The sequence below is a fragment of the Glandiceps talaboti genome, chromosome 2 (genome assembly GCF_964340395.1).
Source record: "Glandiceps talaboti chromosome 2, keGlaTala1.1, whole genome shotgun sequence".
Taxonomy (NCBI): domain Eukaryota; kingdom Metazoa; phylum Hemichordata; class Enteropneusta; family Spengelidae; genus Glandiceps; species Glandiceps talaboti.
Window position 1 is genome coordinate 16,655,992 of NC_135550.1, and position 16,543 is coordinate 16,672,534.

Consider the following 16,543-nt stretch of genomic DNA (forward strand, 5'->3'; position numbering starts at 1 on the left):
AGGTTTTGACCATTTGACAACATATACATATGGGCTTGTACAAGTACTGGTACATATAATGGAATCAACTGGTCAACACTACATCAAACATGGGGAGAACTATGGTATTACAATCAGACAAAGTTTTCCCTGTGTTGATTTATGTTTTTCTGCTTTCTCACTATATTTCAACAGATCTTGAAAGATTGTAAGTAATTGACAAATTCAATTAGAACAGAGGTCACTCAGATCTCTACAAATCTAATCCTGCTACCACTATCTACACATAACATTTCCTCACCTCCATCACTAGTTTCTGCATAGGCAGGTGCACTGGTTATGTTATAGGCACCATTATCAATGGCGAGACGGAATTCGTAGTAGGAGTTTGGAGTGAGTGTAGAGATGGTGTCACTGTCCACACCAGGCTGGTATACTTTGTACTGGAACACACCTGGTGTGTTACTGTATGTCAAATGGTAGAGTACAACTCCACCTTGTAGCTCTTCTTCACCTAAAACACAAATTATCACAGATGCTGGTCAAAGTTTTGGCAGACACAACAACACAACAACATAGGAACTTGACAATGTGTGGTTTGTGAAAGACAGAGTGAAAACTTCACAATTCTTGGTACCCAAAATATCCCTTTACCTCAAGCTAGAGGGTTCAAATAGAACAATATGGTCAACTTATTCCCATGTGTGCCTATAGTAGCACATTAGGAGCACATAGAACGGAAGTTATGGTGTTGAACAAAAAATCGGCCATCATTACTTTCATTTGTCTAGGTGGTAAAATGTTATTTCCGATAACAAGAAAAACATGGTGTATACATACATTCAGCTACATAGTCATGGTTGTTTGTAAATTGAACAAAAATGCAGTCTGTTTTTAGTGTTTGGTGGAGCTGCCATGTGAAGTCTGAATTGCCTTGGGTGCCTAGAAATAACACAGATACATAATGTAGCCATTATTGAGTGACTTACTTGGAATTGTCCACTGTAGAAACACGGACGTATGATCAAGTGGAGTAGCTGTTAGATTAGCTGGCATAGTTGGCATTCCGGCCAATGTCGTCACTTCAGGTGATGGCTGAGATGTTAGTTGACCAATACTGTTATACACAGTTACTCTGTACTGGTAGGTGGTGTAAACAGTTAGACCGTAGTCTTGATAAGACAGATCTGTGGTTGATGATACTAACTCCCAAAATCCAAGACCAAATATAGGACCTTAGATTAGAGAAAATACACAAGTCAGGTCAAACAGTTCTGAGTTTTGCATAAAATAATCAAAGTCTTGGAAAAAAAAAATCTAAGAATGTTTTACAATCTGAGAGCCAAAATATTAACATTGAGTCCATTGAGTTGTGCCTTGAAAAATTCTTACAGCAGAAGAAACTAAGCTCTGTATAATCGACCGTCAGAAAGCAAGAAAAGTTTGTCAATTTTAACTGATGGAAACAAACTACTAACCTGTAGTTAATGGCTGTCTTATTTTCATTCTTGATAATTCATATCTAACATTGGGTCCATTGGGTCTAGTAGGATGATCCCAAAGCACCGAGATATAATTCTGTGTTATAGCATTGGCCCTTGGTGGAGCCAGTCCTTCAGGCATGGCAGCATCTGTTGTTACACTAACAGCATCACTTTCACTGCAGCCTCCACCAGTGCAGACCTGAATAGTTACTATCATAGCCAAAACATCAAAAAAACAACATGGTTAACTCATTGCAACAATGTAAAATATAGGAGATCGAGCCTCAACTTAACGTCACTTCTATCATAGACCTAATATGTTTCAAGTACTGGTCTATGCCTATATCATAAGATAAGATAAAATAAGATGAGATAAGATGAGATGAGATGAGATGAGATGAGATGAGATGAGATAAGATATATCTTTATTACAACTGTATAGAAAATTGACAATTCTATTTGGATATATGAGTGTAATACAGATTAAAGAACACCCTACAATAAAATACATGTAGGCTGATATTGAAAAATATAGAAATAAAACAATCTTATCATGTAACTTTAAAAATGCAGTCAATGCACAATAAAGTACATGTGAATGTATCTAAACTGTTACCTGTAGAACTGTTCGATTTAAACATACAATTATGATTAAAATACAAAAGTTGTCCATATAATGTGCTCATACAATGCACACTCAGGCTGTTACTATGTCACCAGACAAGATGGCTAGGAAAAAACTCAGCAGACTGACTCATCACTTTTCAGATTACTATCTAACTCTAATTATAGCTAGTACAATGATTTATAACCTGGTATTAAAGAGTAGATTGAAAGTGATTTTGACTACAAATATAGCCACCATCTACTGATGGTCAAATATGTTAATGTTGTGAAACAAAGTGATGGACTCCATAATATGTCACCTCTGTGTCAGGTTTGAAAAAAAAAATTGACAGTTGCTCGAGTACCCTCAGTTTAAAGACTATTATCTTACCTGAGTAAAGTGTGTATGGTACCAAGTCTTCAACCAAATACTCTGTTATTGATGTGTTTGCAATCAGTATTTGTGGATTTGGTAACCTGATAGTGTAGCTGATAATGTCACCATTTGGTTGAACAGGTGGTTGCCAAGATACATGGATTACTGTTCCACCACGTACTTCTACAACTGGAGTGCTAAGACCACCAGGTACTGTCAGGAAAAGTAGAAAATGTACTCTGAGTCAAACAATAGAAGGCCCATGTCTCAATCCCAGGTTCTCATAAGAATTAAATGGGATTATTTTGGGGGACATTTTTTTCAGGAGTAACCTTTTCTGAAGTTCAACAAGATAATTATGTTTTGTACATCTACATTCAAATCCTATTTCAACAAGGGACAATATGGCACATAAAAGCGAAGATTTTGTATATTTATATCATCAGATAAAAAAAATGTGAATAACAAACTTGAAAAGAGCTTGTCGTTACTGTACTGTGCATAATATGAAGTTAAGTTGATAGCACACTTTCAAATCGATGTGTGAAGCGACAGACGACCATACCACAGGACTGGACATTGAATTGAATTGTTTTGCTCACCCATATACCGGTACATATGATACAACTCAGTTTGTGCAATAAATGGCAATGAAAACCACATACTATATCAATTGTGTACATTTCAAAGTGAAACATACATCAAATAACTGTATACTTACATGCTTGTTTTGTAGTTATCTGAGCCCACTCACTGGCAGTACTGCCAGCACTATTCTTAACAATAACTCTGTACTCATATGTGGTGTACGGTGTAATGGCTGCAGACTGATCAACATATGCAAGTTGTGCCGAGGTGCCAACAATAGTGACTGTAGTTATGATGTTAGAGCCGTACAAACGTCGTTCAATTTCATAGCCTTGTAAGACACCATTAGGATACTGGGGTATGGACCAACTTATTAGAATGGATGTGGGTGTTTCTGAGAAGAGTGTGGGTGGTGAAATACCACTTGGTGCTAAAAGATGACACATAAACAGGAAAATAAAACAAACTGTTAGTTCCACAAACTGGGGTAATATTTTCTAAGGGAAGGTTGGGGTGAAGGGGGAACAATGATCTGAGGATAGGATAATTTGTCAACTCTTTTGGGGAAAGTTATCCCAAAGTTCAAAATTTTAGGAAACACAAAAAAAAAACTAAAAAAGGATAAAAAGATTCTACTCGTATTAAAGTGCAGGTCTGAGATGATAAGTTATTCTTAAAAGGGAAAGGTTACCTTGTGAATTCACTATGTTTGATCATTGACCTTCCATTGGTGGAGGGTCTATGGTTTCATAAAAACTTGGATTTTAACAACACAGAATGCATTGGTTTCATTCACTTTCATCTATCAGTACAGAGCTGACATTGATCAGAAGTTACATGTCGGTGGAAATTATGTACAGGCCTAGTTAGGAAACTTCTGTTAAAGGAATTGTCAACTGCTTGTACTGTACAATTACAATTATATATAAACAAGAGAAATAGTCAACAACATATGAAAACAGAAATTCACTAGCAAGACCTATACAATGATCATTTCCACCTAAGTTCTGATCTATACCAGTTCTGTACTGTGATAGGTGAAAGTGAATGAAACCAACTATTTTATCTCACTTAACAAGATTTTATTACACACAGTGAAGTGAATTCACCAGAGAACCTTTCACTTCAATCTTCTATGAGAATACGAAGTGAAATATCCAAATGAGATTCACTACTTTCAATCATTATGCAACATAGTAGATATAACCCTAAATGATGTATTGATTCCAGTATGAAAAACTGACAAGCAAAGAAACTATGTTTTATGTGACAGGAGGTCTTTGTATATAATACCTGTAGTATCTGTGGTGTACGTCATAGAGTTGGCACTAGCTGTACAGCCAGCTGAGTTACATACTTCTATCTTGAAATAATAGGCAGTATTTGGTAGCAGATTATCAGCAACATAAGTGGTACTATTACCAGGTAGCTATAATAAAGGTGGAAAATCATAGAACAAGGTATAAGTACATCAGTGTATAGTATGTGATTTACTTAATATATTAAAATGAGAAATCTTCAAAAATCACCAAAATTCAAATGATGTTTTCCACTGTATACCTCTGTAACTACAATAATTTGTGTTCATTTGTTCTGTGTACCTGCTAGAACACTGGGAAAGTGTTTGTGTCTCTTACTGTGGAATGACCTCCTGGGTGAAGTATTAACTATAAAAACTGCCAAACTAGGGAGTTGTGTATGCATACATACACCGATTCTCGATGACTATTTCAACATGTAGTAAAGAGACTTACTACTACAGTAACTGTCGTACAGAAGTAAATACTGAACACTTACTGATTCTCTTATTTGATCATTCTGAAAGAGTCTGATCTGAACTATGGCACCATTTGGTTGAGCTGGCTCCTCCCAGGTAATTAACATACTATATGGACCAAGCACCTGGGCCATAGGTGGGTCAATAGGTCCAGGTCCTACAAACAAACAAACAAACAAACAAACATTTAACTTGCATGATACCAGTACTGATCTCATCAAATATCAATTGTCTGATGGTATTCATGTATGAATGGTGTCTATGTAACTTATACAAACTTTAAGAATAGAATTTTTTTCTGCAACTTTGAAATAATGATAGTTTACCACCTTGACTACATGTTGATGTTGGAGTTACACTAACTGCATAGTGACTACAACAGAAAGCAAGCAACTAGAGCTGTACCGAAGCCCTACTGCACTAAACATGTGTTCAGGGATTTCCTGCCTGGGTTTGGGGGAGCACTTTGCAGGAAATGACTTCATATTCATCACAATATTTGTGTCTTGACATCACTTTCATCCTCTTTCAATGACTGAGAAACTCAACATGAACTAAGCATCTACTTTCACATTACCGATATGAAGTCTATTTTACATGATCTAAGAGACTGCTCTCATGGCATTCCATTAACCAAGTCATTTTTAACAGAAACCAGAGTACTCACCATCTTCCAAGGTATAGACAGACACCCATTCACTTTCCGATGAACCAAAGCCGTTACTTGCAATCAGTTTGAACTGATACTCAACATAAGGTGTCAGATTGGAGAGGCTATAACTTGTTGAACTGACTGGATTGGTGAAGAGACTAGACAAATAAAATTATAGTGAACACATGATTATGATAGTCATCAAATGTGTCTCATACAAATGAAATGAAATGAAAAGATAACCACTTGAGTAGTATTTTTGGTAGAATGTGCCTCAGGGACAAATTTCACTGAAAATAAATTTGTTCTTCAATTTTCTCAAAACGTTATCACATGAAAGCTTGTTTCTGGATCTTTTGAAATAATAAATAAAATTTTGGGGTTCGCCATCTTGTTTTCAAAGGAATTGTCTCTCTTTTATCTTCCTGTCAAGTTAACATAGTATTCGGTAGCCATATTATTGCTAGGGATTCTAAAATGACGAAATTTTGATATCATTTTGACTTCTGGTTCAAATATTTGTATGGTGATCCCAGATTGTGTACCTCACCTTTGCTCTAGGTCTGAGCGATCAGCTGGTCTGTACACCACTTGATAGACAGGTAGTCCAGGTGCATTGTTTCTGGCTGGTGCTTGCCATGTTACTTGTATAGATGTTGAGCTTATCGGTGTTAGGTTTGGAGGGGTCACACCCTGGGGTGCTGTTAATACAAAATAAGAGAAGTCTTCATTAAAACTAAAGTCTGACTCACCAACAATGAAAAGGGAATTTTTGCCATGAAAGTACAGCTCACAAAATTAGTGATGCACAAATGCACTTTTTGGTATCTGATATTTGTGCCAGGTTTGATTGAAATTCAGAATTCATTAAAATTGGTGTCACTGATGGCTGTCAACAGTTGGGCAGACAGATGCAGGGATACACAGACGGATAATTGTCAACTAGCCACACACTCCTCAACACTGCTAACAAGCAAATGAATAAAACGTGGTATAAAGATAAAAGACAAACCTGCTGCAGGCATATTGATGAGTTGTGTATTACTCAACAGAGATCCTTTGGTATTATAGGCTCTGACTTGTACATCATAGTTGGTGTATGGCAACATCCCGGTGATAATGACTTGAGAGTTGGCCTGGGTCCCATTGTACAAAACTTTGGTGTCCGACAGTGTCACATAGTTACCTGTTTCTGTAAGACAGATTGATCACCAATTATATGTGCATGAATTTAATATGAAACACAAAAATGGCACTAACAGCATAACAGATTATGCTTTAATTCATGTTTTGCTAAATAATGAACTCAATTAGAAGTGTAAATTGTAGATGATAACATCAGCTCACCTTACCTTGCATAAGGTACCATCAAGACATCACTACAAACTATTAACCTCTTTGCATGCTAATATTGACTTGAACATTTTTGACAATTTTGTTTTGTTTTAATTTGCATATGAAACAATGGGGTCATCATTTCATCACCATATTCTCATCTTCCCATCTCCAGAAGCATTCCATCTGAATTTCAGACCTATCTGTCTAGTAGTTTTGAAAACACATTATTCAGAAGCTATAGAGATCAAACAATGCAATTCACAGAGATGAGGGAGATGAAAATACCGGTAGTATACAGCACCCTCCCGAGGTCATATGACAAGTCTGCGTCACTGAATCAATAAAAGCTGAATATTAAGGCTGAGTGATTTAATCAAAATATACTAGGTAAATTATGTACAAGTTTGGAACTAAAACAAGATATTGTTTAAAGTTACCTGGTGAAACAAAAAACAGACCAGTGAATCTGACTTCATAGATGATGAAACCATTAGGTTGGCTTGGCGATGACCAAAAGGCGGCAACACTCTCCGAATTGATGATATTGATGGAGAGGCCTATATTGCCAACAGGGGGTGCTTCCTCAGTACGAGCTTCTGTAGCTGGTCCCATAGTACAACCAAGGTTGGTGCATGCCTCAACACGATAGGTGTGTAAACTCCATGGAGTCAGACCTATGGCTGTGTAACTTGTTGCCATTGATGACTGAACTACAACTCCATTTTGATAGAGTGAGTAACTGGTTATCATGCCTGTCACAACAAGCAAAAGGAGACAATGCATTTTATAATTTATTTGAATATATTAATCTGAGAATAGGATTTCAAATTTCATGAATTCCTACATACGGTGCAATCATTTTGATATGACCAATTTCCCCACTACACACCCTAAATAAATCCCCACTAAAAGCCAAAGAACTTTTTTGGGGGCCATTTTTTACTGTCATTCACACACATGCACACGCACACATGCACAAACACACACATGCACAAACACATACACACGTATGCGTGTGTGCACATGTGCGCACACACACACACACACACACATGCACACACACACACACGCACACCCACACACACACACACACACGCACACACACACACACACACACACACACACACACACACACACACACACACACACACACATGCTTTACCATGGACGAACCTTGGTTGAGCTGTGCTATAAAACGAGACTGTTTTCAAAGCAAAGTAACACATGACAAGAAGAATATCACAATGTTAACCTATCCATGTGACATTGTCTTGTATAACATTACAGTTGAATTTCAACAAATAGTGAAATTAAAGACAGTGTGGTATCCTTACCATTAGGGTTACTAGGTTGTGACCAGCTGACATACAGCGTATATGGAGAGAGTGCTGTCACTGTTGGTGCCCCAACTCCCTCTGGAGGATCTTCAACGGTTGTGGCAGTACTAGCACTGCTTGTTGTACAGCCACCTGCATTACAAGCCTGAAATATAGCAGAGACTTTTTTCAGAGGGTGTAAGAAGGGTAAACATATCAGAACAATTATCTGAGATGTTGTAAGAAGGGTAAAAGTATCACTATTTTATCTCAGAGAGTAAAACAAGGGTGACCATGTAATGCTCTGTCTACGTGGGTATTAAAAGTGGTAGGTGACCAATAAAACTGGATGTCAAATTTTAGTACAGACAAACTTGTTGTTGTCCCTTTCAATCCTCTACTAAGTACAAATGAAATATATGAACACTATCCAAAGTCAAATGAGTCATCTTGGAGAGACAATATCTTTGACAACAAACATCAATACTTACGCTAACTCTAATGTAATATGTCGTTCCTGGAATCAGATCTTCAAGTGTATAACTTGTAATGATAATGGCAGTAGAGTTATACATGACATCACCAAACTGACCACTGACTGATGATACATAGATGACATAACTTTCTAGTACACCATTCATCTCAGTAGGAGCCGTCCAATCCACTTCAATAGAACGGGCTCCTTGGACAAACAAGGTAGGTGCAGCCATGGGTGATGGTGGTAATTGGCTGGTTGATATGGAAACCGTCTCGCTGTCGGAGCAGCCAACTTGTGTGCAGGCTGAAATAAGGAGTGTGAAAAACACAATTGAAATCATGTATTGAATGTTTTTTATCGAACTATTTGAGATAAAACTGTGTCAGCCACCAGATGTTCATAAAATTGAAATTCACTAGTTTCTGCATATATTATTCAAAACACAGTTAGTACATTTTGAGTGAAACTGTTCTTGTGGATAAACCTAAACTTGAGTTGGATAAAGTAGAATACACAAAACATGCAAAATGCCTTACCTGTGAGTTTGAATTGGTAGTTAGTATAGACACTCAGTCCGGTCTGAGTAAAACTCATTTGATTACCACTGTAGATCTGACTGCCTTCCATGTATAACACATACCCTGTGATAATCCCATTGGGTTGAGTAGGCCTAGACCAGCTAAGTGTCACTGAAGAAGCTGTCTTTGCTGATGCAATGGGAGGCTGTACATTTTCTGGAACTGAATCCAATACGGACATTACAATGATGACGTTATAAAGGGGAAAACATGAACAGCTGTTTTATCTTAGTTGCATTAAAGGGGAATGCTACTCAAGTATGGATCCGACACATGCTCCACCATCATGCAATAAAATTATACTGACTTGTTATTTCTGTTTCTTTTCCATTCAATGTACATCATGTCAGAAGGCTACATTTTCTCAACATTTAAGCATCACAAGTTTTTGGATCATATCAAAGGGGAATACCACTCCAGGAAATAGACATATTTTCATAAACTTTGGGTTCTGGAAAGTAACTAATCACATAAAGTCTGCACAATTGCTCAAAAACACAAAATTGAAACTATATTTTGCATTTCTTTTTCTCAAAGTGCTCCATCACTGTCCCACGACACTAAGCAGACATGCACATTTATTAGATGAACACTGAATATTCATGACTCCTAAGTGCTTATTTCCTTCAGATAAATAGTATGATTGTCTTGTTTGGTAACGATCTAAGATAATGGTAGCTCACGTGAATAAAATATTGACACGACTTTTGTCATGCCAGGTGAAGAAAAGCAGTGATCTTTACGTTGAAATTTAACAGGTTTTTCACATACAATAAAATAAATGAAAAAGACGTGATTACAGGTTACAAATATAGCTTTCTGCCATCCTCTGTAGCCATCTGTAACTATGCAAAATATAATCTAGCTTACCTTCTTGTGACGTCTGTATATTAACACCTGTACTCTCTGTACAACCACCAGCAGTACATGCAGTAACAGTAACACGGTAGTTGGTAAATGGTATCACACCAGTCACATTACCTGTGAGTGTAAAAAACAGACACACATAAATAGTCAGTGCTTGAAACCAAGTCTGTATGTTATTGTTAATTTCAAACTGGTATCTTATTTCATGCATTAAGGTCAAATTACTGACAGACTCGTATGTTAATAGTTATTTTGTTCTCATTAACCAAACACAAATAGTTTTCAAACATTTTCTGAAACGTTGTCTGCATTCTTATACTATCGATATCAGGTATCAGAATCAGAAACGCGGGGAAATTAAAAATGTCAATTCACAATAGGTTAAAACACAAAACAAAACTACTACAATGTCTAAACAACCTTTACCCACACACCATTACAAATATAACACTTGATAAGTCTATGACAGAATACATAGTCCCCTCAAATACTTTACTTCTGTGTGACTAACCAATGAAATATATTTTTTGGTTAAATTTTGTACTTAGAAGGTACAGGTAAGGGTCAAATATTACTAAGACCAAAAAAAATATCATTTCTGGTTCGGACATTTTGTCTATTAAAAGTGATGTGACAACACAATCTTTTTTTAATTCTCAAACCTGTTTTCAATCTAGTATTTATGGCAGTTACTATCCTTTTTATTTAGTACCTTACAGCAATGCCATGTGTTTATGTATGTATGTAGGGTAGATGTCACTTGCTTGTTCACAATAAGTTCTGCAGTTGTCTTCACTGAAGCAGCAGTTGAGTACCGGTACTACCGTATACAGGACATTAGATTTGAAAGTAAACTTACCACTGTAACATTGTGACGCTGGTTTTAAAAGTAAGTGTGTCATTATTTCTTTATGAATCTACACCTCATTATAAAGCCCTTAATTTACACTACTCATATCATACATTTAAAAAAAAATCATGCAGTGCTTTTAAAGTGACCATATGGATGAGAAATAAATATCTATTTTGGATTTTTTTTAATTTCAAAAAATGTAGTTCATTTTTCTATTTGAAAAAAAAAAACCATGTGAAACAGCATAGATCAAGTCTTTGTGTTTGTAGCTCAATAACTGCAAAAAAACTCCCAAAAAAATGTGGAAACAGTTTTTCATTCACTGCATGTCAGGAAGTGCTTTGTGAATGAACTGGATAACTGACTGAGTTATAAAGCTGGATTCATTTTATTTTGCAATTTTTTTTCAAGTACAAAAACAGACTCAGTGTTAATTTATTACTTTTAGAATTCCAAAATAGATATCAATTTCTCATCCATTGAGCATTTTAATTAAAACAGCCTTGAAAAGAAAACTCACCAATCATGAATGAACCTGATATCACAATTTTAAGAGTGGGGATGCCAGGAAGAGAATAAATTAAGGATGGAAACAATATTACAACCTACAAACTGAACTTCAGCTCGTGTTTTATATAAATATAAATTATGCAATAATGCATATAAAACATGGATGATATTTCCATGGTTACAGCATATCACTGACAATGGAAGGATGATTCCAGTTTGTGTCCCCAACAGGGATAGAGGAATCCATGGAAAGTAGGATTCCTGACAATACAAAGAAGTCCACAGATTGGGGGTGTGTGGTTCTGTGTACGAACAGTAGATCTGAAGTTGTCTGACTGACTGACTGACTGATAACTTTAAAAGTTTGAACTGTTTTGATAAAGTTGAAAATTTGAATTTGTGTAAAAATAACGCTGAAAGTGTGAAAAATTGTCAACAAAAGTTGATATTGACACTTGATATTTGTTGAAGTGAAGTGAAGTAGACATAGACAGTGGATCGAGTGAAGGAACACACATCTCTTTAGTTTAGGTCACAAGCTTTCCAAACGTTTGTACATTACTGTGATCGCCAGACTAGGTTCCAACTGACTGCAGACAGCCAGTCATAAAACCATCACCTGCTGTGACCTGATCAAAGTTCAGTGCAAGTATATATGTGAGAAATAGAGATTTGGACGCCATGGTATAATGACATAGTCAAGTCATCACCATTAACACCACTGTGGTGTTATGACGCCACAAAGTGAGGCATGGTATTAGTAGGATATACAACTCAAGTGTTCATACACCTTGGTCTATACCCTTTACTTATATCATCTGTGCCCATAAGAGGGGGGGGGGGGCAACAAATGATTCTATCTTTTGTTTCTTACAGTGGTGGTAAGTAACTTAGATACATTAGCTTGAACTGTCGAGTCTCCTCCTTGATCATATTTCAATCAAATTGTTGTCACATTGTTCTACCAGATGTAAATGACAAAAATCAAGCTCTACTTGGAAATGGAATGTTGAAAACTTTGATGTAACGTTGTATGTTTATATGAAATCCTTATCCAGACAAAAAATTACAAACTTGGAAGATAGCATGATAGATTACTGACTCCGAGAGATGAAATTCTTCAACGACTGACTGACTGACTGACTAACTCACTCACCTGTATATTCAAGTTGTGTTGTATCAGTGAAAACCGATGTTACTGGATCTACAGCTGTATTGTCCAGGTTGTACGCCGTTAGGATATATTGAGAAATCATCCCAGTATTACTACTAGGTTGTTGCCATTTGACTTCAATAATATAGCCTGATAATGATTGTGGATCACTTGGTGCTGGTAAACCACCAGGTGCTGCAAATCAAGTTGAATTTTCAATGATTTAGTAACAGTTGTTTTGTCACAAAGGACTCGATAACAGATCTTCAATGATGGAAGATGGGTCTATAAAGGCCATTTCTGAACATAAAGTTTTATTAAAACTGCACTTAGCTGTAGTACTGTATTATTTTTTCGATAAGACCATCAACAAAATATTCACTCAAAACTGTTGAAATATATTTTACATGTTAATTAGAATAAGAAGTACAATAAGAGGTTAAAATCATGATCAATCTGGGTACTGATTTTAGGGAGGGGTCCCACAAATCAATTTGATTTGATTTATTGATATCATGCACAGCTACACAAATACACATTTACCTACAGAGATTCAATACTGTTAAGGGTGTACACTATTATGAGTAACTATCTGACAAAACTGTTTCAAAAAATGTTCAAGTTCCTAGTGCAGTTTTAAAGTGGACATTTCTTGATGATTGAACCACAAATTACCAGTAGATACAAAGTAACAAAATAAGGACTTCTAATACAGCAAATCAAAATAAATTTGTTCTCTGTCAAAGGAGTTGTCACACTTCAAAAAAGTTATGAAACTATATGTTCATTGTTTGTTACTTACCACCTTCCTTAGTTCTACCGGCAGTCCACTCACTCACAGAGCTACCTTGAGCATTGCTTGATGTCACACGGTAAATATACTCTGTGGTCAAGAAGGAGAATTAAATCAGACAACAATAACAAAAGAGAAGTCAAATAAGGAGAACAAAACACCTTACACATCTTTTACATTTTTGCAATTATTGCATTGCCTAAACATAGTCATGTTGTCTACATTGGATTTTTTTTTCAAGTAGAAAGGCATTTAATGTTGGGTCTTTTGACTTTAAGGAACAGTCCACCAAACATATTTATGGCTTTAAATCATTCAACCAGGTGACTTTAAGTTTAAAAATATCTATGTCAATAAATAAAATTGAAATGTATCTATTCATTCTTTGGGCCTTTGAAATTGAGCTTAATAGGAGTGATGTACTGAACTGCAATCTGTCATTTCACTACAAAGGACCTCAGGAAAGTGGTGCCATACCCTCCTTCATCCTCCCTCCTTACTTAAGGTGTTCAAGAACTCAAGACCCCTAACACAATGATCTATGTCAAAAACCAAACTTGGTATAGTCCACTCAGCTGTAATGTTCAATCAATTGTAAATTGAAAGATTAAGTGAATATGGTAACTGGTGTACTGAATGAATGAAAGTTAGAAATCTTTTTGTAAATTATGGTTTCTTGTCATCACTTCTATTTAAAATGATAATATAAAACCAGTTGTAAACTCACCTGTGAAAACCTGTAACCTGGTATCATAATAAGACGACTCTGGACCCTGATAGACAGTAGTCATCTGTGGTGTCATACAGGTTGATTGTGAAGTGACTGTTGGTGGACATCCATCTAAATTTACATTCACTATGTCACTCACTTGGTTGAAAAAATCTATATCAGTGCCACTGTTAATACGTAGATTACGAATACAACCACCAAAACCTATGGAAAATATAGATGTCATGGTTTTAGTAATTATCAAAACTGTTGAAGATATTGATTTAAAAAAATAGGTTATAGATGACTGTAGTATATCAATGATTTGAAAGTTTATGTTTAAACTTTCACCTGGAGGGGTGTGTTTGGGTATGTGCGACCCAAATGGATAACTATTTCACAAAATAATCCCTGAAAATAAAGGAGTCAGAAAAGTCTCCATGTTTTAGAAACACCTTCCTAGCATCACAATAAAGGCAATTGAGCAGATGATTGTGACTGGAAATCCCTAACAAAGGATCTGCTTTTCAACTATACATGGGTAGATGGTTTAAAGAAAAGTCTGAAAATCTGGGGAGTACTCCACTCTGGGTCATCAAGCATCATACATGCAGATCAATACTCATAAATGGTGCCTGTCGGAAAAAGCCTTCAGAAGTTATTGAGTAAATATTGTTGTGATTTTTGACATCAGTCACCACAGCTGCTACTTCAATGGGAATTATTGACAGGTGGAGGTATAATATTAAAATGTAACCAATGTTTTAAATTTATGCATGTTCATTTCCAATTACCTGAAATAGAATTGTACTATCTAGATGCATCATGAAAATAACGAGCATTCAATTTCTTGCTCAACAACGTGGCTTCCACTCTATGCACTGATGCAATACCTGTTTATCTATCACGAACTGCAAACTGCCATTGAAACATGTATATGACAGATTTACTGATGATAATGACATTAACAAACCTGGCTGTACAGTGATCCCAGCATTCCCTATGATTCTAACTGTATCAGATCCATCAGGTATACCACCAAGATACAACTCTGAAGTTATGGCTAAGTTATCTGAATTCATGTTATAAATTTGACTGGGTCCATTCAACACGGTGACAGAAATCTGACCAGGTGTCTTACTAAACGTTGCCGTCTTCCACTGACCATTACACAGTATTCCAGTTGTATCCAGTGTTATAACCTGGACTCTCACGCCAACAGCTGTGTATATCTGAAACTAAAGATTAAAAGATAAATTATATGTTAGTTTTAGTATGATAATAATAATCTTTCCTCTTCCAAATAAAGTCGGAAATTCGTTGAATGATCACCACAAGAATATCGCCCTAGTGTTGAAGAAGCATGAGGACACCAGAGTACCTGGGGAAAACCGGCGTTGTTCGGCAGGGTCAAACTGAGCATCCCCCTTCTTACATACAGACATGGTTAAATTTTTTTATCAAACCCAGCCGATGCCTGGTTCGAACCCAGACTGCAGAGGTACGAGGCATACAAGCTAACTGCTCGGCCACCGACAACCCTTGTATGAAACTTTCAATCCATTCTCTATAATGATATGATGGTAGGTCAATCGTACACACACGTTTACTGAAGTAAACAATTGAAACAAAAAAATTCTCATGATTAATCAGAAAATCAGCATGAAAAAATCTCATGATCCATCAATTGCATAACGACCAGACCAATCATGGGAATAATCATATGAGCTAAACTCAATCACATGATTAAAGGACAAAAATCATGTGATTGATCACACTGAGTTAAACTCAATCACTTGATCAAAATCATGTGATTGATTCAAAGCGTTAAAGTCAATCCAGCCAATAATCACCTGAGTGTAAAAACCATATGATTAATCCTTTGAATTTCAAATTGTTATGGGGTTAAACAAACAACCATGAGCGGGCGGGCGGGGGATTATGAAACTTCAATAATACTGTCCAAATTACAAATAGTTTCACTTACTTGTAAATTTCCTCCTAGGAGTTCAATTAACATGAATGATCCCCCAGTTCCTGTAGCAGCTAGCAGAGTTCCAGAATTGATCTCAGTACGAAAGTCAAAACTGACTGAGAAACTAACTCCACCAGTGAAAAGACCAGCTTGGAGGGTAGCATGACCTGCAAGTATAGATAGATACCAAGAGTATTTAGTTCTCTGTATGTCTAAGTAGAGAATTAATTCATTCATCATCAACATTACACAATGGTAGCAGAACACATCAAAAGTCAAACAAACAGTTGGTCCTACAACATGTCAAAGGTCATATGGATGGTGGTAGAACACATCAAAAGTCACACAAATTATTGATCCTACAGGTCAAAGGTCATATACAGAGGTAGAACATGTTAAAGGTTAAAAGAATGGCAGAACATGTGAAAGGTCACATTAATGGCAGTAGCTATAACATGTCAAAAGGTATACAAAGGGTGACAGAACATGTCAAAGGTTAAGTGAATGGTGG

At 36.3% G+C, this 16,543-nt stretch overlaps 1 protein-coding gene across 1 annotated transcript in view; it reads right to left on the reverse strand.

Annotated features, from left to right (window-relative positions):
* LOC144444811 (usherin-like) overlaps positions 1-16,543 on the reverse strand; it is a 57,469-nt gene that overhangs the window by 20,838 nt on the left and 20,088 nt on the right. Inside the window, exons 23-42 of the mRNA XM_078134355.1 lie at positions 16,045-16,199; positions 15,031-15,295; positions 14,076-14,282; positions 13,358-13,438; positions 12,559-12,750; positions 10,043-10,153; positions 9,131-9,334; positions 8,608-8,897; positions 8,135-8,282; positions 7,238-7,552; positions 6,475-6,654; positions 6,013-6,163; positions 5,478-5,620; positions 4,831-4,967; positions 4,327-4,462; positions 3,167-3,463; positions 2,461-2,658; positions 1,458-1,673; positions 969-1,214; positions 281-493 (exon numbers count right to left, since the gene is read on the reverse strand). Of these exons, the coding sequence (XP_077990481.1) occupies positions 281-493; positions 969-1,214; positions 1,458-1,673; positions 2,461-2,658; positions 3,167-3,463; positions 4,327-4,462; positions 4,831-4,967; positions 5,478-5,620; positions 6,013-6,163; positions 6,475-6,654; positions 7,238-7,552; positions 8,135-8,282; positions 8,608-8,897; positions 9,131-9,334; positions 10,043-10,153; positions 12,559-12,750; positions 13,358-13,438; positions 14,076-14,282; positions 15,031-15,295; positions 16,045-16,199 (3,885 nt within the window). The remainder of the gene's footprint in view (positions 1-280; positions 494-968; positions 1,215-1,457; positions 1,674-2,460; positions 2,659-3,166; positions 3,464-4,326; positions 4,463-4,830; positions 4,968-5,477; positions 5,621-6,012; positions 6,164-6,474; positions 6,655-7,237; positions 7,553-8,134; positions 8,283-8,607; positions 8,898-9,130; positions 9,335-10,042; positions 10,154-12,558; positions 12,751-13,357; positions 13,439-14,075; positions 14,283-15,030; positions 15,296-16,044; positions 16,200-16,543) is intronic.